At 39.2% G+C, this 23,306-nt stretch overlaps 2 protein-coding genes across 2 annotated transcripts; one reads left to right on the top strand and one right to left on the bottom strand.

Moving 5' to 3' along the window:
• On the top strand, nucleotides 1-18,533 carry mnta (MAX network transcriptional repressor a). The gene is given in 7 exon segments (XM_043221496.1): nucleotides 1-452; nucleotides 5,005-5,178; nucleotides 5,181-5,562; nucleotides 5,714-5,755; nucleotides 6,929-7,040; nucleotides 14,999-15,191; nucleotides 15,362-18,533. Coding segments are annotated over 7 exon segments (1,710 nt in total). The 5' UTR covers nucleotides 1-379; the 3' UTR covers nucleotides 16,096-18,533.
• A 1,881-nt stretch (nucleotides 18,534-20,414) lies between these two features.
• On the bottom strand, nucleotides 20,415-23,194 carry slc35f2l (info solute carrier family 35 member F2, like). Its single transcript, XM_043220952.1, has 8 exons — nucleotides 23,062-23,194; nucleotides 22,493-22,668; nucleotides 22,235-22,362; nucleotides 21,841-22,000; nucleotides 21,580-21,736; nucleotides 21,437-21,489; nucleotides 21,203-21,357; nucleotides 20,415-20,745 (listed from the first exon to the last, which is right to left on the bottom strand). The coding sequence occupies exons 1-8, from the start codon at nucleotides 23,136-23,138 to the stop codon at nucleotides 20,485-20,487; spliced, it is 1,167 nt and encodes a 388-aa protein (XP_043076887.1). The 5' UTR covers nucleotides 23,139-23,194; the 3' UTR covers nucleotides 20,415-20,484.
• Nucleotides 23,195-23,306: the final 112 nt, after the last annotated feature.

Below are 23,306 nucleotides of genomic sequence, written 5' to 3'. Positions count from 1 at the left end.
GTGGCTCTACGCGTATATCTGACCTCGTGTCCGGTTCCGTTTCATCGTTATTCGTCGAATATACGCGGTTATGAAAGCACGGCCATCTCCGTGTTTTGAAAGACCGGTGTGTGTGGGCGGGGCGCTGGCGCAGGGGGCGGAGCCGAGCTGTCTGTACAATGGCCCGATATGTTGACTGAATAACCCGCCATCTTGTTGTGACTCCTCTACGTGCGTGGAAGAGTGACTTCAAGGGGGATCCAGTCACGTCTTTCCTTTTTATTTTATTATTTTTTTTATAGACGAGAAGATTGGATCCCGAGCAGAACCGTTTGAATCTATCTATTTAGCATTTTTAATTCATTTCTCCGATCGTTTTGGACCATAACAAGAAGCGGAGATGAGTATCGAGACGCTTTTAGAGGCGGCGAAGTTTTTGGAATTGCAAGCCCTGCAACAACAGAAAGCACGTGGTAAGAACGCGATAATATTGGGACATACGCCTTTATGACAGGCAGAGGCTCACTTTAATGAATCAGTGTCGTTCTCTAACGCAGTAGCCGGATGATATGAGGCATTGTTGCACGGGATGTCACAAGGTACGTGATAGCAGGAACGAGTGCAGTGCCTGACAAGAAATGTCACAATACGCAGAAAATACCAAGACTCTGCAAAACTGCAGCGTAGTATGCTTACGTTTACTTTCTACGGTTGTAAACTGGTGTTTTCTGGATAATGACAACTACGCATTGAAACCTACACACCGTAAATGTATCTGCTGGTGTAGCTCGCCATTGAATACTTTATTGCAGTGTCGATGTGGGAAAACATACCTGCTTGCTTTTAAGGGCGGTGGCTTACAAGTACGTGCGCGAGAGCCAGTTCGGTTGCGCTTTACATAACGACCTAAGTATCACGTTACGCGGTTCGCATTTGCGTCCTCCTTGTGAAAGTGAGTTGGCGAAACGTTTAATGGCATTTTCGAAGAGTATTTTTCAGCGCAGTAGCGTGTTATTTGTTTATTTCACACTATTGTTTTCTCTCCCGCGCTGCACGCGTCCGCTGGCGCTTTCTGAAGCCTCGGTGACGTGTCCGCCTGAGCCACGCCCCATAAGCGCGCAGATGACGCGTGCGTCATAACCACGCCTTCGCGTGAGATCCGCGTGGACGGAGCCCTCCCCCCGCGCTCCATGTGCGCGCCAGGCGCTGCTCGGTGCAGGGAAGGGCTTTACAACCAGGGGGAAAGTAGGACAGTAACCCCCTGCTCGCTTTTCCAAAATGTACTGCAGTTATATAACACACTCCTGCAGTTTGAGATCCTCGTGGCGTTCTTACAAACAATACTGGAAGAGTATTCTTAGGAGGAATTTACATGATGAACTTGTGGACTATTGGGGTCACGTGATCAGTGTAGATATTGATAGACCTTTACCAAAAATACCTACGGTAAACAGGACTACCGAATTGAATATTAATAAGATAACAAATATACAGTGTTATGTTTAGCAATCGGTCATACTAATTGCAATTGTATTTTGTGAATATGTAATCACAAACATTCAGAAGGCAGTTAGTGATAAATATACAATTACATGTTTTTTTCCATGATTAATGTTGACATTACTATGAATAAATACTACATCTCTATATTTTTGCATGTGCAAATTCTATACTTTTATGAACATACCCCAGTGATCGTAACTTAATGCTTCAAATATTTTCCCCAGCTGATTCCATAAGTATACTTTTTTTGCATATATATATCAAATGTAGTCTGATATATTATAGGTTTGTTTTGCTTTTTGAGTTTGCTCATTTATAGTAGCTTTTATTATTTTCTATTTGGTTTATATATCAAATGCGTTCTCATTAAGTCGTCTTTGTTTATTTAGCACTTTTAACAGTGCAGATTATTATTAGTATTTCTCTCCTAACAATAAGTTTGTGATGGAAATCTCGATCGGTTTCACTTCTGTATATTTCGCCACAGCTGACTGTAATTCTACTCGGCATGTGACTGAAAGCGTTCAGCAAGCAGTTTGTAATGCTGGGCTGTAAATTGCATTGCATTGTACGCTGATGGACAGTCATTTCCTGTGTGCAGTTACACCTTTGCCCTCTATAGCTGTTAAAAAAGTACACCAAAATGCTCCAGTCAGGTGCTGTCCACAGAAACTAGGTTTTAAAAAGCACCCGAGGGCCTCTCTCCTCGATTAGAAGCATTCAAAGAAAAGTGGAACCTTGATATGCGTTCGTGCACGTGGGAGGTGTTTTTTTTCCTCTTTTACTTGTAGATAGCATTAATGTGTCATTAATCAGCTGTTAACGCGGCTTCAGTGTCAGGAAATCGAGTGTATTTAAAGGGACAGTCACATTTCACTTGAAAGGCCTGCTGATTCATGTGTTTTGTGCTTCCTTGTGTATTCTGGTAATTGGTTGTTTGGTTCCATAGGAACTAGACATCCCCCCCGCGCCTCTTTTCGGCAAGAGGAAGCATGCGCTGTTCAAATAGCAGAGTGGTGACTGGTGGGGGTGGATTTCTGCACTGTGATTGGCTGAGATTAAGTTGGAGCACTTTCACCACCCCCTTCACTAACACACACACACACACACACGATAAGAATGCCTGTCTTAAAAGTCGAATTATCTTCTGAGCGCACATGATTTGATGCCGTCCGGCTTTTCACCCTAATGAGATTCATGACGTTCCAGGCACACACGCACGCACCTGTGTCTTTTTCAGCTTATCTAGGGCGCCTCATATACCTGTGACCTCTTTACCTCCCTGGGCGTTAAGAGGATTCTTTTAAAACTGGTTGCATTAGGTTGTGCAATGATTCATTTTTTTGATATTTTGATTGCTGTTAATTGGCTGGTACGGGTTTTCTTTAGTGCTGTGTTCCCAATGCATTTTGAGCTTCTTGACCAATTCTGGTTGTTATGCATAGCTTAGGTGAGCGCTAAAAGAGCTGGGATAATAAAAGCAGTAATGTACAGGACATATAGAAAGCTTTAGGAATGACTTGACTTGGATTAACCATAAAACCGCTGATCAGGATAATTCTCCTTCAACCTCGCAACGGCGAGCTAATATCTAAATGCACTTTAGCTGAGCAAAGCCTAAGAGTTTATCAGGTGAATTCGGTGTTAATGCCATTTATACCATTTTACTGTAGATGAAATGTCTTTTAAGATGTCTCAAGGAAGTTTTTACTTTTTAATCATTTTGTTTAGCAAGGACGGATTAAATTATCGTTATTTAATACAAAATATTTCTTCTTCAAATAAATGCTGTTCTTTTGAACTTTATATTCTTTAAAGAATCCTGAAAATAATATTATGCTTTCTATAATAGAAATAGCGCTTGATTTCTGAAGGATCACGTGACGCTGATGACCGGAGTAATGATGCTGAAAATTCAGCTTTGTATTACAGGAATAAATTACATTTTAAAATACAAATAAATTAGATGTTAACTTGTAATAATAATTCACAACAACATTACTGTTTTCACTGTATTTTTAATCAAATAAATGCAACCTTTGTTAGCACAAGACACTTTTTCTCAAATGAATTAAAAAGTCTCACGGACCCCACAATTTTAAATATTGTATATATTAATTTAATATAGATTGAATTGTTTAGTTTTTTTCAGATGCTGCTTAAACGCAGTGGAGTTATTAACGTTTTCGGGAAAATCAACCTATGAATGGTTCATTTCTAGTTGCTTTGGTTTGCACATTAAACTGAGGATAAACGTTTAACTTAAAAAAAAGTGATTGAATGTTTTCCTGCCTGAGTTCAGTCCGTGACCGATCCGTTCACCTAAAATAGATGCAGTTCCTTCATTACTTAACTATCGAACAGCGGTGGACGTTCTTTAGTACATCACGTGCTGTAGCTCTAGTTCTTCTCTCTGAGTGAAAAAGCAGGTTGTGTGTCTCTCCAGTGTCTCAACTATTTCTTAAATGGTGTCAAGTCGAGTGCAACAGCATGTATAATTGATGCTGAAGGTTTGGACAAAGGTTCAGGAGGCCGTCCTGTGGTGTTTTAGAGCAGCCCTACTTGAAGAAGAAAGTGTGGTTGGAGTGGGGACGAAGCATCGTGTTTCCATTTAGGCCAGAGAAACTTTAGCCTGAAGCCTGTACACCATGTGCTCTTACGGCGTAATCTCTATCCTCCACTGTTAAGCAGTAACACTCATTTGTCTGTACACACACAAAAGCTCCTTTAATAGTTCACTCTGAGCTAGATATAATCTCAGGCTGCTTTATTGACCCATATTGATTTGTGGCTGCCATCATTTGCCCCACTTTAGATGGGATGTCATCACATCATATGTTTAAGGTCAAAGGTTACCTGCAGTGTCCAACATATAGCTCAGCCTTCTACATTTCCTTTAATTGTGTTTACTAGATCACACTAAGAGAGACTCTTTGTTCATATGATTATCTGCTGATGTACTGTTTACTTGTTTGTTTATTTATTTACTGGTATTGCTTGATGTTGAAAACACTTGCGTTATTAATAACTGAAGCTGATACCATAAAATGGTTTTGGTTATTGAAATAGCGCTAAAATAAGATACAGTGTTTAAAAATGCAAACCTAAACAAATTAATTTAATATGATTACTAAAACTGAAAATTAAAAGACATTCATGTTAAATAGAAATACTAAAAAAGAAAGCTAAAAAAGGGACAAAAGCACATCACAAGAACATTGATAGAACTTATATAATAATAAATAACACTGACAGAAAAATATTCACCTATTCTTGCATATAAAATACTTTTCATGTAACACTTAATCTAATATCGCTGCTATTTATATATAAATTTTCTTCATTTAGACAATATATTCTATAATTTTCAAATTCATGCATTGGTCATCACCATGAAAATAACTGTTATATAACTATTTTTAATACTGAATCATTCCATTATAAACATTTATCGTGTTAATATCAAAATGGGCCATTAAAGATAAGCAATAAATTGTTTTTCCCCTATGCTTCTTTCAACAGAAGAGAATGAGCTCCAGGAAAGACGGCGTCGTGAGCAGGAGGCGGAGAAGCGGAGAGCAGAAGTTAACTCCTACACTCAGCCCATTCGAATGAACCATGTGACCTGGGTGGAGGAGTCCGGCCCTGAGCATCGCCACATACCTGCCCCCGCCCAACCTCCTCCCCTCCCCCCACCATGCCCATCACGGTCATCCCCATCCCGGTGGTGTCCTCCACTCCGCCCGCTCTGCCCCTGCCCCCCACCACAGCTCTCAGCCCGTCTGCAGCGCCCCGCCTCACGCCACCCAGAAAAGACGCCCACTCGCTGCCAAACCAGCAGGCGCTTCTCCAGCACCCCCTCATCTCGTCTCAGGTGAAGGCAGAGCCCACATCACTGCCTCAGTCCAATGGCAACAAACCAGCCCAGCAGGTCCAGACCTACCCGGGCCCCATCGTCGCAGCTTCCCAGCATGCAATTCTCCCTCAGCCTGGAGCTCCTTCAGCCCAATCCAGCCCTGCAGCCAGAGGCAGCCCGCCGGATGACCACCGTAATTTGGATGGCAAGAAGAGACCTGGAGGGTGAGTCAAGACGTGAAGCTGTTATTTAGCACCGCGTTCACCATTGCTTAAAACCGAATTATGTGAAAACTTTTATAGTGTGTTTTAAGGCTGTGAGTTTGTATTATGTTTAAGAGCTAACTATTAAAGAACACGTGACCTGTGTTTACAGGGCAGGTACGAGAGAAGTGCACAATAAGCTTGAAAAAAACAGGTAAGGTTTGCTGCTGGTTTACCAGACTCAAGCTTTCACCAGTCTTTTTACACATATAGGGTGGTGTATGTCAGTAAGATTTTTAAATATTAAGTCTTTTATGCCTGCAAGGGCAGCATTTATTAAAATGCAGTAATAACAGTAATAGTGTGAATTATTATTATTGTTATTATAAAATAAAATACCAGTTTTCTATTTAATATATTTAAAAAATGTAATTGTTTTCCTGTGATGGAAAAAGCTACATTTTCAGCCTCCTTCAATGTCACATGACCATTCGGAAATAATTTTTATATGCTTATATGGGTGCTAAAGAAGCATTTCTTATCATTATCAGTGTTAAAAAAATTATTGTGCTGCTTAATATTTTGTCGAAATGTTATACATTTGTTAAGGATTCTATGAGGAATAGAAAGTAAAACCTTACGGTGTAACTATTCATTTAAGTACTGAGTACATTTACTTGTTCATTTGATTTAGATTTGGCTGTTTGCGTGTAATTATGCATCATTTTGTTATTATAGTAATAAGTAAATGTAAAGGGGTCGAACACGCGGGGATTAATATCGCCTACATTTAACGCCTCGTGACAAAACAGAGGGCGAGTAAAAGCATCAAAAAAGAAAAGGCTTTTTTTTTTGGATTGACGCCCCATGTTAAAAACTAGCCGACTAAATCTGCACAAATTTGCACAAAACGGTCTTTCCCAGCACGCGTAAGTAGACGAAGATGCACCAAGACTACTGTATTTCATCAAGCGTCGTCGCTGACGATATTGGCGTGCGATAATCGTCCCGGTGTGTACGAGCCTTAAGATTCGTTAACAAGGACACCCTTAATGCTGCCGTATAAACATTTAACATTACTTTTTAACTTTACTTGTCTTGCTTAATAAAATGATACATTTCTTTAAAAACAATTTTTTACAGTAGTCTGACATCTGCAAAAAAACTTTTTTTAAAAAAAAACCTTCCTATTTGCCGTTAATAAATAAAGCGATCAAAACGGATTCTCGTAGTGCCACAGAAATTACACACATACAATCAAGTTATATATGTATTATATCAGATATATATTATAATAGATACATTTTTATATAAATAAGTGAATGCTGATACCACCTAAAACCTTATTCTAACTTTTCTGTAATTATAAATAATCTCCTTTTCTCAGGCGTGCTCACTTAAAGGAGTGTTTCGAGACCCTGAAGAAGAACATCCCCAATGTTGATGAGAAGAAGACCTCCAATCTGAGTGTTCTGAGAAGTGCTTTGAGATACATTCAGGTAAGCGCTGATGAAACATGCTCGCTGCCTGCTGTACATCTGTATCTTAACCTATTTCTTCTGGCTTTGACTTAATGTGAATATTTACACATAAAAACGATGCAAGAGCAGGAGGGAAAACCACATTATGACGCAGCCCTCATTTTGTCAGTCACAGCTCTCTTATCTGAAATCGGAGATGTTTTCAGCGTTTCTTTGATTGAGATAAAGGCGCGAGATTGAACATCTCTGATCGAGTTTTATTTGCAGGGGGAAAATGGATAGTTCTCTCCTGCAGTGTGAGCAGAGCACCTTCTCTTTGTCTCGTGTAAACCAAGATCATAAGCCATGCTCTATCTGATTAAAGCAGTGCCTCATTCACACATGCGCACGCCTGCAGCAAGACCCTTTAGGAGAAGAAATAGAAATCCAATCAAATCAAAGGATTTGATTTAGCCGAGGCACAAGACGTGCAGGAAACTAGGGCAGTGTGGAAACAGACCTCGTGTCACTGGATCCCCGGTGCCGGCACCCACCCCCTCCTTAAGCCGCTTGCTTCTAGCCATTGGTGGATTTGACAGACCGACCCAGCCCACCCATTATCGCTCTTTCCCGCTCTCTGCTGCCTGTTGCTCAACCAGGCTTAAGGTGTATTTATTTAAAGCACATGGCCTGTTGAAAACAACCAGCCATTTGCTATGTTTTTTCCAGAATGTTATCTGTATACTGGGAGGTTGAAGCTTTTTGAGTATGAATTTATACAGAATATGTGGATCTGTTGTTTTTTTAGAAAATCATCATTTTGATTTTTGTATTCAGTACAGTGCAGCTACATCGAAACTAGATTTTTTTTTATACTGTAAGCTGTACAAAGTAGCTAAATAGAGGCTAATTTTTAAATGTATCTCTATGTGAAGTCACCATATGCATACATGTATTTTTAAATCTATAAATAAAATGCATTTATTTAACTGTATAGTCAACTAAACAGTCAACCTGATCTGTCTAGCACAGAAAAACTATAATCATTGAAACACTAAAGTGCTAACAAATTTATCTTGAATAGTAACAATATAACTAATTCATTTACGGTAAATTAATAAACACAACTTTTTTTTTTTCCCATAAGGTGCAAAAAATTAAGTCCGTTTTAATCAGTTTACAGTACATTTACCTTTAAAATTAACATATTCAATAAAACTAATATATTTAAATTATTGAGAATTAAATAAAATTACTTCATATTTTAATAATATTTTAAAGTGATTTTAAAGAAAATGTAAAATAAATTGGGAGCCAGTTACTGTCATTTACATTTATTGAAATAAATTAGACTTCCCTACATTTAAGACAGCATTTTAGCAGTTTGTTTTGATTGTTTTCGTAGCTCACTATTACAACAAAACAGAAATGTAGCATTTTATAACACCACTAGTTGTGGATCAATGTAACTTGCCACTTAAAAGCTTATAATAAAAGCATGGCTAGTTTTAATTAGTCATCCCGGATGTATTACTATTAATAATTGCTGTCTTTGAACGTTGTTCTGGAAGGACAGGTCTGCTCATGTGAAGCCTATATTTTGTTGAATGTTGACAAAAGCTAGTCAGTCAGTGATTTGAGCTGTTTCCCAGCCAGTATCTCTCCCTCTCCCTCTCCCTCTCTGTTTTGTTGTGTTCCTGCTAAAAGATTAGTGTGTGCCTGTGCCTGCAGGTCACGGGGCTTCTCTTTTACTGATTAGTGCTGTGTTTGTGTGTACGTGTGTCTGGCGATGGTCTCTGGAGGCGGCGGTGGCACAGCGTGTGTTCATGGGCGGAGGCAGGCACGCGCTCCTCACCTCCACGCGTCTGCTTCTGCATGCGCTCCGGTCCGCGGCCCCTCCTACTCTCCCCTCACTGACCAATCGGCTCCTCCCTTTAGTAAGAGGATTATTTGAAGAGATTACTCTTCATTTTATTCATCTTCCTGGCAACTGATTCATATATTCCTGTGACGTCGCGCCATTTCTGATTTTTGATTTCCAAAGTACACTATCTGATTAGTGGTTTGTTAATCACGGGAGGGATTGAGCCTATGCTTATCTGTATTAGGCCAGTTAATATACTACCGTTTTCATTAGTGTTTCAAAACAAAACGAATACAGTGAATGCATAAAGTAGCAATGAGCAGTACGTTAGCTACATTATGTATAAATCACACGTGATTTTTGAGAATGAATATACAACCGTTCATTTTTAGTTTGTGTATCCCCATAAAACACTGATGAAATTAACATTAGCTTAGATTAACATTGCTGTTAATTCCTTTTAAATAATGTTAGCTAATGTTAACGACTGGAAACCTGTTGTGAAATATAGCTATCAAAATTGTGTTGGAAATGTGTTGATAGAAGACTAAGAAAAAGAGATGAAATTGTGTATTAATATAAAATAACGATTAATTTCTTAATTATTTGACAGCTCTACAAAATACACACTCTTACGTATTAATCATAATACTCAAAACCCACTAATATACTGCTGTTGAGAAAATAAAAGCAGTTTCTTTCGTTTCTCTGAATATTCAAAGAAATTTGCTTATCGCGGAAAATCTTGAGGAACTAGTCACACTGCAGTCCTAGTGGTTTTGACTCACGCTTCACGTTACTTACGAATGTTGATTGGAAATGCACACAAGTGCTATTAAACTGCAGATTTATGTACACATTTTTTATGCTACGCTGTCCTGCGATTTAAAAAAAATTCTGGACTTTGCACGTTGTGGACTGTGGATTATGGTGACTGCTGCTTTAACTGCTATCATTCGAGTCTCAGGAGTTTCCCTGTTCTGTCTTCTGGCTCGTAGCTCCTCCTCCCTGCTTCCCTTCCCCCAGTCTGGCGTTCATCATGTTCCCTGCCGTGGCCACATGAGCAGCGAGCACATGGCTAGACAGAGCCGCGTGACGTCACCCCCCGGTGACGGCCCCCTCCAGCTGTTGTTCCTGCCGCAGCACGGCACACTCGTCGAGCTCGATCCCTGAAAGCCCCGCATTAGGTGCTGTCTTTTGTTTAAGAAACCTTGCAGGACCTGTTTTGTTAGAAGTGCATTGTGTTCCAGCTACTGATTGTTTAATCCAGATAATCGTATTGAGATTTTTTTTTTTTTTGGAGGTTTGTAGTGGATTGTGAGATCTACGGGGTCAGTTTTTTGTCCTTGGCACAATGTTTTGATACAGTTGCGTAAAGTAAATAGCCACTAGGTTTATGTGGATGAGCAAAACCATAATAAATCCTGTGAGATCCACCTGATTCATTTCCTGTCTTTGCGTAGCAGTGTGTGTCAGCACTATGGTAAGGCTTATGTAGGTCAGTTGGTCGTCTATATCATGCCCTACAGAAACTAGTGGTTTATCCTTGTGGGATTAGATCACGTGACTCCTATGCATGCTGAAAGCCTCATTTGTCTTATACAAACCACTGCAGTTTGAACGCAACTGATTCAACAAGTATTATTTGGTAAATGTCTGCCAGCCAGGATGGTCTAATTTTGTCCCATCTGTAGATCATTTGCTTTAAATGGAAAATCCTGTTATCATCTACCCATCCTCATGAACTGTTCTGAAACACAAAGGGAGTGTCTAACAAAATGGCAAAGCTGCACTTTCTCAAAACAACTGTCTAGATTGTGCGAACTAATGTATATATCCCCCCTAAAGACCAATGCAGTAAGACTTATTAAATACATAATAACATTTTGCTGGGGAATCAAGTCTTAATTTATATCTTCCTGTTCTTTTTTACACTTGTCTGGCAGCCTGCTAAGTAAAAATAAATCGATTTGACACTTGGCAGCCTTATATATTTGAATCAAACCCAAACTCTTTTTGTAACAAAAAGGAAATAATAAAAAAAACAGAACGAAATCATTTTAAAGGAAATAATGTTGGTTGGCCTATCTCCGTCCACCGCATTATAAGACTTCCTCTTTAGCGTCACAACAACACCAGTGACCCAGTGAGATTTATAGCTGTGCTTGCAATGACCAAATTACCTCAAACACCTCAAACTGGAGTCATGGGATATCCTTTACTGTGGGCTTGTTTTTGAGGAAGAGCGTGTCTGCAACGTGGCTCTCTTTCTCTCCCCTCTTTGTTCGGCAGAGTCTGTAAACGCAGGACGTCCTAACACTGCATGTTCAGTTCATTTTTAACCCATACAAATCCATCATAAGCATGCACGCTTGTATATACATAAACATGACGACACGTTTACATGTGCACAGTCAGGGGGTGGGGCTTCACTGGTGATGGCAAAGCGACGGGGGAGGGGGAGGTCATGCGCTTGGCTTGTGAGAAACCGACTACAAAAGCTAATTAAAGCCACTATCGGTTCATCCCTGAAGTCGGCCCTTAGTTTGAGAGCTGCTGTTCACGCAGATCTTCCTTTTAGACCTTATTTTACCTCCGTATCCTTCAGAATATGAATGTGGCAGTGATTCGCATTTATTTCCTGAAACACCATCCAGATGCTGTTGTTCCTGTGCTGGAGTTGATAACATTTTATATTCAGTCAGGAGCAGGGTTATTTTAGTTGACTGAAACCTGTTTGATTTCTTGAAGTTAATTGAAATAAGATAACATAAAAAAAAAATGCGATCTAGTTTAATTGCTGAAGTTTGCTGGAACTTACTGAAAACTCCAGTAAAATCGCAAAATTAAACTACTAAATGAAAAAATAAATTACTTGTTTAAAATAGTAATCTAAATTATAAAGTGGCAAAATAACACGGATGGTTTAGCCGCTCTGGGCTGAGGCTGGAGAGAGGGAGTGAGGAGGGCCCCAGTCTGCGGATCAGGAGTTCAGTGGGTTTGAGTGTTTGTGGAGCAGGCCGGCGTCTGTGTGTTATTGTGTGTGTGTGTGTGTGCGACTAATAGAGGCAGGCATGCACAGCTGTGGGCTGGAGCTGCGCCTGATGCAGCACACAGACCAGAGAGCTGTCAACATGCCTCATCAGCGGTGGGAGGTGGGGTCAATGAGGGCCTGGTGGAGACAGCTATCAAGGAATGCGCCGGCCCCCAGGGAAAGGAGGGCACGCTTGTAAAAAAGACTAGGGACGGATCTTGTGTAACTGTCTTTTATGGCGTGCAGAGGTAATGTTAGGAAACGCACGCACTAGATTCAGCTTTAGATTTGGCTGCAGAAATGTAGTCTATAGGATTTGGCTATGAACCTGATAAGTGTTTCGCTTCATAGCGGTTGCTAGATCAGGTATGGAATGCTGTGTTCAACCAATCAGCATCTAGAATAAAAACTTTCTATCAAACCGTGGTTTGTTTGTAATTCACTCTTTGATAAGCTCCACCCCATTTGGTTACTCATAATACTCAAATATGACTTATAATCTTGTTCAGAAGTTTGGGGTCTGTAATGATTACTAAATATAATATGTTAATGTATTAAACTATTATAATAAAAAATTAAGCAACACAACTGTTTTTAACATTAAAAATAATAAGAAATGTTTCTTGGGCACCAATGATCCTCTTAGAAGGATCATGTGACACTGAAGAAATTTTGCTGGAATTTGGAATTTCACAGGAATAAATTACATTTTAAAATATATCACAATAGCAAACATTTATATTAAATTGTAATAATACTGAAAGTAAAGGATCAACTTTTTTTTAAAGATTGTATTCTGCTTTGCTGTGATTCATTCTGTGTTATTACGTAAAGCGTGTGTGCACTACGCAGCACACCAGACCTATATATGGAGCTGCTGAGAGGTGCTCAATCAGACAGGCTTTATGCTGCTGCCCAGTGCAGACAACACACTCTCACACTGTCACACTCTGCTGCCCGCTCACCGTACCTGTTACCACAGCAACACTGACGGTTTCAGCTGTTGCCTTGGCAACGCTCGAGTACTCCACCGTCTTAATTTGCTGAGACAAAGACACTGACACCTCTGAGATGCAAAAGGCCACTCTGCTTTGAAAAGGAAGTGATGTATATCGATTGGCCCAGTGTCCTGTAATTATTCACGAGAACGCCTCAGAACAGAGACCTGATCGACCCCAAGCCGGCTTTATCGTCTGTCTTGCGATCTACACACACCTGTACACATATCAAATGACTGGACCTGTTTTTATATATATATATATATATATATATATATATATATATATATATATTTTTCAGGGCCATGCTTGTCCAGCACAAGGGGGTTAGTGTGTCAGTAGTGGGTTTTTAAAAATGTATTTTATGTGCCGTGATTTTGATAAAACGTATTTCGTTAATTTGTAATGTGCTCTTTATTTGACCATTAAGTTTCCTAAAGAGCATGGCATTAGCTTCATGATTATTACTTCTCCTGTAATGTACTAATATGTTGAGAGAGAAAAATCATCATTATGAATTATCAAATTTTTAGCTAAAATGTTCAGGCTACTACTACTCACACACACACACACATATATATATATATATATATATATATATATATATATGTATATATGTATATGTATATATATGTATATGTGTGTGTGTGTGTGTGTATATATATATGTGTGTGTGTATATTTATGTATATATTAGACAGACAGTAGCATATATATCTATCATCTTAGTAGTAGCAGCAGTAGCCTTTAAAACACAGTATTTTATTATATGTATTATTATAATGTGAAAAATAAAATATTAATATATTGAAAATATTAACTATTATTATTGTTGTCATTATTACTGTAAAGATCTGTTCCCTGGTTATCATGGTTTAGTCTAGTTCCCCTTCTCAGTGTGTGTACAGACCCCTTAATCTCTCTGGATCCATCCTCTTAAGGGCCTTAGCTGTTGTGTCCTCGTTGCCTGTTTTTCTCATGCGTCAGCTGACAGTGCAGGGAAACTGGGTCGCTTGGTGTGTTCCGTGTCTTGCTCTTTGTCCCTCCCTTCTCACTCGATCTCTGTGTGTTTGTGTATGTGTCTGGAGTTTCGTGTTTCTCTGATCTACAGTTTACCTAATGTTTGTGAAGTTGGATCAGTATCTGTGTTTTTGTGGGTAGACGTAGTCTTGTTGAGCGCACTCACACTACCCAGATGTCCGTTTGTGATTGGCCGAGCTCGTGTGTCATGAGCTCCTCCCACTGGTTACTCAGCGTGAGCACTCGTGCACAGCAAGTGAATGCCTTCCCAGAAGTGGGAGGTGCTGTCATGCCTTGGGTATCCACGTGTTTGTGTGAGTAAGAGAGTGGCAGGGTAAAAACACACAGTGGGGGAGGTGTGCGTTGGACCAAGGCGTCCAGCAAGAAGAAGAGCTGACGTCTACGCCTATAGATGATTACAAGCACACTTATAGAGAAGCATGTGACTTACTTTTTGCTTTTGTACTAATATAAGTGGACTTGACAGTGCTCTGTCAGGATGTGAGTAAGAGGTATTTTTATTTGTCATCACAAAATAAACCCGGACATAATTATTTTATAATAGTAACTGGACCAGTTATTTTATATATATATTGGCTAATTGTTTTATATAGAGAGAGTAATATAAGTGACACATATGTACATAATGAGATATGAATTCTAAAATTGTGTATATATATATATATATATATATATATATATATATATATATATATATATATATATATATATATATATATATATATATATATATATATTATACACACCCACACATGCATGTATATATTTAAAAAAATATGTTGTTTGTATATTAAATGTATTTATTTATAATATACATTTTATGAGTATAAATATGTACATGTAAATAATTTCACTCTTTTTACCCAATGCTCTTATCTATGACATAACTGAATGTATTATTTTGCAAGTGGATGCTGGTCTTGTATTTTTGATTTTTGCTGCACAGCAAGATGAAATGTCATTGCTGCAGTTCTGTCTTTTTGCAGACATAGACTTTTAAGTGCTTCCTGCCAGCTTTTAGTACATTTAAAAAAAAAAAAATGCTCTGTTTTCCTACCTAGACTCTGAAGAGAAAGGAGAAGGACTACGAGCATGAGATGGAGCGTTTGGCGCGGGAGAAGATCGCCTTGCAGCAGAGACTGGCCGAGCTGAAGAATGAGTTGAGTCAGCGGTTGGACGTGATTGAGATCGAACGTGTTCTTCGACAGACTGTCCAGCCAGATGATGACCAGGCCTCTACCTCCACTGCCTCAGGTTAGTCCTACAGAAGATCACATGAGGAGGTTTACATGCTAATTGACAGCATGCTTTTTGACTTTTTGGCTTTTAACTTTTCCACGGTTCTGTATATATCCTAAAAATAGCTTGATCTTGAAACAATGTATTCATGTTTGACCATTTTTTTGTTGTTGTTGTCTCAACAGAAGGTGAAGACAACATTGATGAAGATATCGAAGACGAGACGCTCAGCGCCTTACCCAAAGTGCCTGCTGCGCTTCAGCCAGATTTAAAGAAGTCCCGTCCTGTGTCATCCCTCATAACACAGCACATTCCCATCCCTCACAAACCGTCGAAGACTTTACCCCCCATTCCCTCAGCTCAACTCTCCCCCATCGCCGCATCCGCTCCGATCTCAGCTCCCGCTCTGACCTCAACCTCAGCACAGGCTCCTGCCGCCCGGGTGGTGACCCCACAGACACTACCTCCAGCTCAGACCCATATAGTGGCCGCGGCCAGCCTGCAGCCTTCCGTCATCGCCCACGCCGGATCGGCGTCACACGCCTCTGTCATTCAAACGGTCAACCGCGTGATCCAGCCGGCCTCCAAGCACGTGGCCCACATCGCTCCTTCCTCCTCCAGCTCGGTGCAGCTGGCCCCAGGACCTCAGTCCATTAGCCACATCACTGTCGCCCATCTTCCGGCAATCTATCCACAGCCCGTCACAGTCACACAGCCGGCGGTCATGAGCCACATCGCACAAACACTCTCCCACAGCCAGATGAACGGTACTTCGGCGACCAACGCGCAAGCCAAGCAGACACCGGTGGGCGCTCAGATGGTTACCCATCACCCTCAGCTCGTGGGCCAGACCGTCCTCAACCCTGTCACAATGGTGACCATGCCCTCCTTCCCAGTCAGCACGCTAAAGCTGGCCTGAAGCGCTGACGTACGGACCCCCAGATAGAGTATAATAGACACTTGCAGACCGGTCTGCCCCGTTTGAGACTGCCGCCACATGCAGCACTGCATTCAAACGAACTATAAAGCTAAAGGACTCAGTACATTCCAAATGAAAAGAAAGTATATAAAGACGACACAAAGAAATTTATTGAATGTCTAATACTATATAATGAAATATATAATAAAAGACAAAAAGAGATGTTTTATCTTTATGTGTGGGCAAAGACAAAGTCTAGAGTGCTTGTGTGCTGCTCGGTGTGCTTTAGGCTATAGTGAATTATGATGAAACTGTGGTGCAATCCCAGCCTACATTGACTCTCAGCCAGCCTGATATGTGTGACTACTGGTTTAAATGACTTAATGAAAAGGCAGCCCCCATAATACCTCACACTAACTCCTCAACTAACAGCACACCTCATGTGAAGACTCTTCTCAGCTCCCGCTAGACCAGGTGTCGAATCTTGAACCAGTTCTTGGAAAGAGAGCTTGTCGTTCCAGTCTGTTTGACTTTCCTTTTTCTGCAAAACACGATCATGGACTGTTTTTGACAGTTCAGTAGAAGTCAGTGGGGTTTAAAATCACACAGATCCTGTTACAGACTTTCATTGTCTGGACAACAACAAAAAAAAACATTTCAAAATAGCTTCTTTTGTGTTCTGCAGGATAAAGAAAGTCGTAAAAGTCTGGTACAACTTGATGAGTGATTTTATTTTATTTTTATTTTTTTTTGTGAACTGTTGCTTTAAAGTCAATTTACCTGGTCAGTTTGGTGTCTCATTTTACCACTATAGTTGATGCAAGATGTAGCATCATCACTGCACTGGAGAAATGATTTTCTTAATATTTCTGCTATTGTTTTTTTCATTTTAAATATTTACAAGTTAAATATTAATGCATTTACTTAAGAGTTAACAAATTAAATGTATCAATTAAGTGAACGTATGATTTAAACAAGAAAAAAATAGCAAGAAAAATCTTGTTTCCTTATCAATAAAGGCTCCTTTCTTGCCTCACATAAGCATAAACTCACCGAACTTTGATACTTCTGTTCAGAAAAAAGACTTACTTAATGTAACAAGCCATTTTATTTTGCTATTGAATAAACGTGTTGATTTAAAAAAAAAAAAAAAAAAAAAAATCAAGAAAATCATTTTTGCAGTGTATAATAGTCAATCACGACGTTGACTTGTACGTCGACGGCAGGAGCGTATGTGAGTTGTTTCTGTTAGAAAATATCTTTTTACAGAGTTTACATGATTTATCTGTAGTGCTCTAGCTGGCATAGACACTATTGTGTGACTGTCACGTGAGTCATGGGAATCTGACAGGAGTGCCTTTAACGTTGTCAATCTGGAGTCCTGTTCAATGCTGCACAGACGCCCCCTATTGTTCTCTTGCTGCACCTGCACTCTAAGTTATTCACTAACAGAGCCACCTACTTAAATCCAGCTCAGTGGTGTATGAACCATATTAAATAGCCATTCGTTTGCAAGGGCGCAAACATTGTACTGGATGTCATTGCGAATGTATTCAAACACATTCAATGCCTTCATCTTGCCACTGGTGATAAATGTTGGTTATTATTACGTGCAGGAAATAACTGCATGGTCATTTTTAATGTAGCAGAGTGTTAAAATTAAATGCATTTGTGTGTTTGTGTAGTGAATGCGTTTCTCGGTGGCTTTGTTTTTTGTGTTTAGTGACTAGTAATGCGGCAGTCGGAGGGTAGATCGATGTCACCTTGCGTTCCTGAAATGAACTTACTTTAGGCTTCAGGAAAGTTGTAAGAGTCTGAGAGACGGTGGAGGATTAATGGATGGGAAGGTGTCTGTATCGAGCCACGTTGACCGCTACACAGTTCTGCAGGTAGAGCACAGCTTGTATGTACAGAGAGATTTGATTTAAAACGAACACTGTGATCCCTGTCGGTTGTCCCAGTAAGAGCAAAGCCAGGTTTACCAATCACACTAGCATTATGTTTCGCAAGAGTCCCTGCATTTGCTTCTGTAAGTGTGTGAGAGAAAGCTCATTCATTCATTTTTTTTTTTTTTTTTGTTTGTGTAGTGTACTCACACTAGAATAGACTTAATTGAAGTGGCTGTTTTCGCATGTAGATGGATGATTCTTGTTTCAGTGCTAATGTTTTGAAATATGTTCTTTTCAGTTTCTGGGACCATGTACAGTTATATATATATATATATATATAAGTTGGGGCAACTTTTCAGACCTCTTTCCACACTGATATTATATATATGCGTATATATAGAGTGTGTTTTCCCTATGGAGAAAGTTCAAATTGTATATAGCCTGTAAATTTGGGGCTTCGTATAGACCTAACTGTCCATTATGTTGTAAGAGGAGCAAAAATAAATAAAAGAACAAATGTTGAATAAAAGATAAATCTTGATACATTTACCTATTGTTTAGTAGTCATTTTTGGACAGGCTAGTGAAAGGATAGCTCAACCAAAAACGTATCATTTACTTGTTTCAAACTTGTATAAAGTTTTGATATTTTGTAATAAATGAATACAATTTTTTTGTGTTCCAGATGGAAAAAGAAATGTAACGAGTAAATTATTAATTTCGTGTTTTTAAATTCTTAAGTGGCCTGTGCAATATTTCTTAAACAGAGCTTTTGGCAAAGCACTTAGGCTTTGTTTTGAAGCTGGTGCTTTGCTGGTGCTTTGCTGGCACCCCAGCATCCCAGCATTAAACCTAACCAGCACTATTAAATATATACCCATAATAATTAGATAATTTGCTATTAAATACATCAAAAATATACTTTGCGTGCCTTGCATAAAATAGTTTTTGAGGAATACGGCTTCTTTACTTTTTAAACCTACACATGTACACAAGTTAAAAAGCTAAAGGGGAAAACAAACAGCAGAGTTGTGTGGTGACTGAGTAAGAAGAGCGGCTCGCAGCATCTGGCAACGGGAGGCGTTCTGGCAAAGTACAAATGCCATGAGATGACAAAGCAAACCACATCATTCACCGGCCCCATCAACCTCTGTTATTCATCCAGCAGGGAAGGCTTGGTTGAAATCAAGATAAAGGTTATAAAATTGTTCCTTACGGTCTGAATCAATCAATAACGTGTCATAAATAGCACCTGACAAAAACAGAAATGATTCATGTAATCAAACCCATCATATGTGGTTTTAAAGTTTGGACAAGACTTTAGTTTTTGTGTTTCAGTGGAGAATTCTGCTGCTCACCTCACCTCACACAAACCATGAAATATTGCAATGGGAAAGTCATGAGGATCTGGCAACAGGGTGATGTGGAGAAGAAGAGTTGTTGAATGAAGTCATTATTTTAGTTTTCTATGCGCACATAAAGTATTCACATAGCTTCATAAAATTACAGTTGAATGTGACTAATGTCACATGGACCATCCCTGCTGTTAAAACAGCTTAAACCTGCCTGGCTGGTTGGCTGGTCATTGCTGGTTTAAGCTGGAAGTAACTAGTTTTAGCCGCTCTCCCATCCTGGCTAGGCTGGTCAGGGTGGTTTTAGCTGGTTGTTCCAGTTGGTCTACCAGCCAGACCAGCTAAGACCAGACTGGCAGCTTAAACTAGCTTAGACCAGCTGAAAATAAGCCAACCGGCCCAGGCTGATTTTGGCAGTTTTTTTCAGCAGGGATTTTAACAAGGTCCATGCTACGTATCTTGACTGTAGTAGTTCACGTGTTCTCAGATTCCTTTGTGATGAAGGAAGGTCTTACAGGTTTGTAACAACATGAGGGTGAGTAATGACAGAATTGTCATTTATGGGTGAACTATACCTTAAAGCTCACAATAAATCAATTTAAAATAACTTCAGAAATTATGAATTTAGTGGTGGCTGCATTGTGCTTCTTTAAACATAAAGTCTTAAGTATTATATTTGTTATATTAAATAATATATTCGATTTTGCATTGGAAAACACTGTAAATATGGATTTTTTAACAGTACCTTTTTGCTGTGTATATTAATGTAGGATCAAAGATTTATTTTATTGGAGCAGTAAAGTTATAAATATAATAACTCCAACTCTGGCACAGACCAGATGATTGAAAAAATATTATTTAGTTATGATTATATTTATTTGCTATCAGTGCAGCAGTAATATCTTTTTTATTTTATTATTATTATTATTATTATTATTATTTTATTTTATACATTTTACAAACCACTTCTTTATGCAATAAATATCAGTTTAAAGTGGCAACAGTGGCATCCACAGATCTATTGGGCCAACATCAATATAATCTGTTTAAACCAAAAAAAATGTCATAAGATAGGAATGTCATACTCTCACACCGCATACACTTTATTCATTTGATTTATCAACATAAACCGCTATTAAGTTATCAAAACTACATTTTAACACTGTTTATGATGACACATGCTGACCGCCTGTCATTAACCTGACTCTTGATTTGATCTTGCTCTGCTTGTACGCAGGTTATCTCATCCACACAGCCTTGAGTGCTGTCGTTATCAAACACCGCAGCGTGACTGTCATAACCTTCCTCATCAGACGCCGGGGCAAGAGCTCGGTTTAGTGTAGGGACGGTGTTAAACATGATGAAACCAATGAGGATCACCACCAGTGACACAATGTACAGTCCTGAAAACTGAAAAAGAACAAATGGGGTGAATATGGACTGAAATACCTTATTCAACACTGACGGTCTAAATACTGAAAGAAGTTAGTCTAATTATAAAACCAGTCACATGATGCATATACTGGACATTTAGTATAGTAGGTGAGAGAGGTCAAAGAGTAAGCTGAGGACGTAGGGGACTCGAAAAACCTTTACACATTAAAACAATATAAAGCTCCATGTCACAGTGACCTGGAATATATGAGTACAAAGGAATACAAAGACAAAGATACTACTGCCACTAATGCTAATTATGGATGATTAAAGAGAAAATCAGCAAAATTCTCGCCATTTTTCAAACTTTACCTTCATGTTATTTTACTTTACCTTCATTTATTTTGATAATGAGTTTTCAATATATATGAGTTATATATAATTTTGTAATATAAAACACACATGTCTCAATGAAGTACTGTATTTTACTCACAGTGTACTGGAACAAAAAGAGCCCAAAAAACAGGCTGAAGATGTCTCCAGTGAGTAAGGAAAGATTGACCGCTGTGGCACTGCTCATCTTTATCACTACAGGCATGAAGCTATAGAAGCCGTACATGCAAAGCGCATATCCAGCCAGTATAAGTCCTGAAGAAAGAGGTGAAAATCACAGCTCAGATGATGGCTTGACTTAACCGAAAAATGTTTTCATTTTGCATCGTCGTACCAATTTCCCATGTCCACTGAATATTAGACACTTCGTTATGTTCGAGAGCACCTCTGTAGGTGACAAAATAAAACAGTGCAGGTGATGCGACACTGACGTTTAGGTACAGCTCTACTTTTTAGCCATTTCAGAACAAACCTTACAGTTGTATTGCACTGATGATTGACCCGAAGAGGCCGATCATGCCCAGAAACTCCACCCTGCTCAAATTCTTCACTGTGTATTCCTGGCACACATTAGAGATGGCATACAGAGTGGCACTGACTAGAACCAGACCATCACCGAGAAGAATGTCACTTGCTGTTGTTCATACAAGAATGAATAATGGTCACGGTTTGACTTGCATTACATTTCATGCTATATTTATGTATACGTATGTTCTGGAGAACCAGCTTGTTCCTCACAAGATCCCTGGTCCTGGCCAGCAAGGATATCTGCTCCCACCATGGCTCCCACCCCGGCCAGACATATACATACAGCTACATAGTGAACGATCCTATAGCGGGTTTTCAGGAAGAACCAGGACAAGATCATCAAAACCGGGATAATAAAGCAGTCCAGCAGCTGAAATGCAGGTCAGTTAGTCAACAACAGCTCGAACTGAGAATTCAAATAAGGTTCTGATTTCATCAATGTGTTACGAGTGACATGTGCTGAAATGCAAATTAAGAACCTTCGCTACAGTTCAAAAGTTTGTGGCCAGTCAATTAGAGTAGCAAAATTAAATTTTAAAACAGAAACAGTTGCTGACGGTATTTCTCAAAGTTGTATGCCATCACATCCAGAAAAAGCTGTCACCTGTATGCTGGTTAATGTGGTGTACTGGTATGCTTTCACCACTGCGTAATTTGCCTCCACGTCTGTCAGTCCCAACAACAGATACTTCCACCATTTTTTCTTTAAAATCTGCAAAATATTGCCATCGCCTATATTTAAAAGAGAGGCAGCCTAAATATTACACGCCAAAAAAACTGGAAAACAGTAGTGGATATTTAGTGTTTGAGCACGAATGAAACAAACTCAATGAATGTGATTAAATAGCTGATGATCAAATACCTCTTCTGAAGATCAGCGCCACGGTGTAAGTGATGCCCAGAAGAGAGTAATTAATGAAGCTCTGCAGCATGGGTGTATTCAGATAGTAAACGGACGCAAGATACTGAGATGTTACAGCAGTCCCACAGATCAGTGCTGAGAGGCCTTGTCCCATCAGCAAAGTTTTGAATAGTTGCCTGTAATGAATACTGGCTGGTATAACTCTGCACCATTCGATGAGGGTTTTCATACTGGTATAAACTATAACGTGTAGTCGAAATATATTATTATTAAACCTGACCGATTATTTTTAACATTCAACTATAAAAAAAAATGTCATGTCCTGATCAGTAAATGAATTAAAGCATAAAAATAATGTAGAAATATTACATTAAAACGCAGACCTAAAAAAACGATTTAAATAATTAGCATAAAAAACATAAAGCTAATCCTAAATATTAATAAATATTACAAAAGGGCATTAATAATACTAAAACAACACTGACGATCATGTTATACAGCATGACGTAGGATCCAAAGAGCAAAAAACCAAAAAACACTGTATGCACTGTATGTTTGCATCTACTCACCATGTGAAAATATCCCTCCATTTATGCAGTCCTTCTCTTAATTTATAGCAGAGAATGTTCAGCTGCTCCTGAGGCATCTTGTGTCTCCTTTATGGACTCATTCATGTCTGAGACAGAATCTCAGCGAGTAATAAGTCAATCAATCATTTACAGTTTAGGAAACAAAGTACACAGCAGCAAGGATCTTGAATTCATAATGAGCTAATCTTGAACTTTATGCTAGGTTGACAGAGAGATACAGAGCA

The sequence above is a fragment of the Puntigrus tetrazona genome, chromosome 21, assembly GCF_018831695.1.
Source record: "Puntigrus tetrazona isolate hp1 chromosome 21, ASM1883169v1, whole genome shotgun sequence".
Lineage (NCBI taxonomy): Eukaryota > Metazoa > Chordata > Actinopteri > Cypriniformes > Cyprinidae > Puntigrus > Puntigrus tetrazona.
This window is presented reverse-complemented; position numbering and strand designations above follow the sequence as displayed.

What these genes read in the sequence shown, in the direction of transcription:
- slc35f2l (XM_043220952.1), bottom strand. Translation starts at nt 23,138, where the DNA reads ATGCCTCAGGAGCAGCTGAACATTCTCTGCTATAAATTAAGAGAAGGA. An exon ending in TGGAGGGATATTTTCACATG is followed by an intron (nt 22,669 to 23,061) that starts GTGAGTAGATGC and finishes TATTCATTACAG; the next exon opens with GCAACTATTCAAAACTTTGC. An exon ending in GGCGCTGATCTTCAGAAGAG is followed by an intron (nt 22,363 to 22,492) that starts GTATTTGATCAT and finishes TTTTAAATATAG; the next exon opens with GCGATGGCAATATTTTGCAG.